General features: G+C 36.9%; 1 protein-coding gene across 1 annotated transcript; it reads right to left on the bottom strand.

Annotated features, from left to right (window-relative positions):
- Positions 1-811: 811 nt before the first annotated feature.
- On the bottom strand, positions 812-2,998 carry LOC135151428 (uncharacterized). Its single transcript, XM_064089877.1, has one exon. The coding sequence runs from the start codon at positions 2,996-2,998 to the stop codon at positions 812-814; it is 2,187 nt and encodes a 728-aa protein (XP_063945947.1).
- Positions 2,999-3,293: the final 295 nt, after the last annotated feature.

The following is a 3,293-nucleotide window of genomic DNA, read 5'->3' as shown; positions in this document are numbered from 1 at the left end:
GGAAGTGACAGTTTCGAGCGAGATCGTGAACATCAATTCTGTAACGTTGTGTTCTTTATTATTAATTCAAGCACTTTTATTCCGCTTAATTCTCGTCTTTTATTTATCTTGTTTTCATTAGAACCCATGATGTCGATTAGTTCGATTATGAACTAACCGCCTTCATGGGATTCTAATGGATTTATCGATGTAGTCTAGTAACGAATATTAATTGCTTGATGTTGTGACGTACGTTGATTTCTTTGCATGCGCCGTGCTTATTCTTCTTAGAAGCGTAGCTAACTTCTAAGTTGTTTGTTAATTCTTTCTGAAGCGAGAGTGGATGACTGAATTTAGAACTATGCCATGTAAACATAGGATTATGTGAATGAAACATAATTTGTGATAGACTTGAACTATTTTTATCACCCTGTGTAATCACGATAGACGACCTGTTATTAAACCTCTCTGCTTACACTACCGCTATAGAGATATAGGGTCTGAGCTTTGTTGGTGTCCATGAGATTTCTGTCTTAATTGCGGATTTTGATTGGTATGATATGTGTGCAACGAGAGTTGGCATGTATTACTTTCGTGTTGTCTGATTAGGATCAACAGTCACATGTTAATCAGTAATTTCAATTCTAGATGAATTCGATAATGAAGTTAGAATCCCATGTGTTTTCCTATTCTGATTTTGATTAGTAAATTTAGTTATTAGTATAAAAGAACACATCCTTGTTAATTGTCTTAGCAGTGAAAATTACTCATACATTGTTGCATAGGTGCGTATTCTTAATTCACCAGTCTCTGTGGGATCGAACTTAATATATTACTTGTGATCACGTGCGCTTGCGTGTAGATTTTTGCGAACAGAGACAGAATGTCCAATTTTGTTGCAATATGAGCACTTTAGAGTTGGTGATTTGGGAGCAACTTTTTGTGGTTCCACACATGGTTTCACTCGTTTACTTTGAGTGTTTATATCATATCCTAAACCTTCACGGTTAAAGGAGTTCTTTGAGTATACCATCTTGTTTAGTATCTCATTACCATGTGTGAATCTTTGAACCACTATCTCAAGATTTTCTTTTTCTTTAATCAAAGAATTAATCTTTTGATTTAAAGATATCTCCTGATCCTTAACTTGAGATAAGAGCTTAATATTCTCATCCTTTAGTCTTTGTGTTTCCAATTGAAACTTTTCATTTTCTTTTAAGACTAGGATCATCTCTTTTTCAATTTCAAGAGAGCTCTTTTGATGACTCGGAGTTGACCTTTCTTGAGTCAATGATTCATTTAGAATCTTCAAGTTTAACGCATCAACGTGAAGCTTACAATTATTTTCATTTAATTGTAACTTCTCATTTTCCAACTCTTCAGCTTGAAGTAACAAGGAAACATTCTCTACTTCGAGATTTGTGATGTTATCCTTGTACTTGTTGTTTTCAAGCTTTAGGAGATCATTTTGATCGTTGAGGGAATTTATCTCGTCCTCACTTTTGATCATTGATTCCTTTATTCGAGTCAACTCCTTTTGTTGATCTTTACTCGAACTTTTGAGTTTTTCATGTTCCGACCATATTGATAGGAACCGTTGATCAGCATCACAATATCTACTATTTATATGAACTAGCAAATCAATTAAATCACTTTTAGTCATGTCAAGCAGATTTAAGCTAGAGTCAATAAATAGATGCATATTGTCTAATATTCGTGAGGGACCACTTACCTCTTGGTTCGTAGTGGAATCTTCCGTAGAAGTAGATGCATCATCCGAAGCCATTAAGCATAGATTAACCATTTCTTCGCTTGCTTCGGAGGCTTCTTCATCCTCACTTAGATCCCAACCGTTTTCTGCTACGAGAACACGTCCTTTGGCTAGCTTAGGACATTCCCTTTTGTAGTGACCCGGTTGTTTGCATTCAAAACAAACATCTTGTGTCTCCTCTGGAACATGTTCTTTAGGCTTAGGAGGAGTATAGTTGTTGTTGTTGTTGGTGTTGTTGTTGTTTGCATTGTTGTAGGACTTCGAATTTGAATTTTGAATTCCTTTGCCTTTGTTGTAGCCCGAAGCAGGAAAATTACTCTTGTAGTTAGGAGCGTAATTTTGAGAGTAATTAGGCCTTCCATTAGAGTTGAATACTCTTTGTTGATTGTTTGATTTGAGGAAGCCTTTTCTATATCTTTGAGCTTTGCTTTGGAGCACACGACGAAGTTGTCTTGTTAATAGAGCGATTTCGCCTTCATCAAGATTTTTGAGTTCCTCGTTCAACTCTTCATCGTTGTCATCATCATCTATTAATATGGCCTTGAGTGCCATATTTTTCTTCTTTTCTTCTACTTTCGGAACGACGATATCCGGAACATTGTCTTCCTCGTAAGCACGAAGATTTCCGAAGAGGTTGTCGATGTGATAATCATTGAGATTGTGCATCTCTTTGATTGTTGTAACTTTGACTTTCCAACTCGGAGGAAGAGATTTAAGAACTCGCTGATTCTTTTCATTTTGCGTGTAGTTCTTCCCGAGTTGAGCAAGCTCATCGACAATACGAGTGAATCTCGTTTCCATGTCAATGATATTTTCTCCTTCTTGGAGTTTAAAGTTCTCGTACTCCATGATTAGAGTATCCATTCGAGAATCTTTAATATCGGTGGTTCCTTCGTAGGTGACCACAAGTTTGTTCCACATTTCTTGTGCAGACTTGCAATTGTTCACACGCTTGTATTCTTTTTCAGCAAGTGCACTTGTGAGAACCATTTCAGCTTTGGCAGCGATGTTCATTCTATCTTCCTCTTCGTGAGTATATTCACTCACTTTCTTCTCGTAGATGACATCATCAATAATTTTGGTTGGAATGATAATGCCATCCTCTATAGCCATCCAAACTTTGACGCCTTGAGATCTAGCATAGATGCGAAATCTCGTTTTCCATGTTGCAAAGTTGGTGCCATCGAATAGAGGTGGTCGAGAGCTCGATAGACCTTCACCGCAGCCAATGGTATTCAAATACGCCATTTAGGATCACTGCTTGTTGTGCCTGTAGATCTGAAAATCACTTGACAAACACGTTAAGCAGCACAGCTCTGATACCAATTGTTAGGTCCTGAATAAGGCGTAAATTAAGCTAAAAGGGGGGGTTGAATAGCTTAATGTCCAATTTAAAAATTATAATTGCCTTTTAAAAATATTTTCCGGGTTTTAAATATTTTTACGGTGTTGTTTAGCAATTATATGTGCGGAAGTAAAGAGCAAATATCACACGGTCGATTTTATCCTGGTTCGCGATGGAGCAACCTCTAATAGATTCTCT

Source organism: Daucus carota, chromosome 3 (genome assembly GCF_001625215.2).
Source record: "Daucus carota subsp. sativus chromosome 3, DH1 v3.0, whole genome shotgun sequence".
Classification (NCBI taxonomy): domain Eukaryota; kingdom Viridiplantae; phylum Streptophyta; class Magnoliopsida; order Apiales; family Apiaceae; genus Daucus; species Daucus carota.
This window is presented reverse-complemented; position numbering and strand designations above follow the sequence as displayed.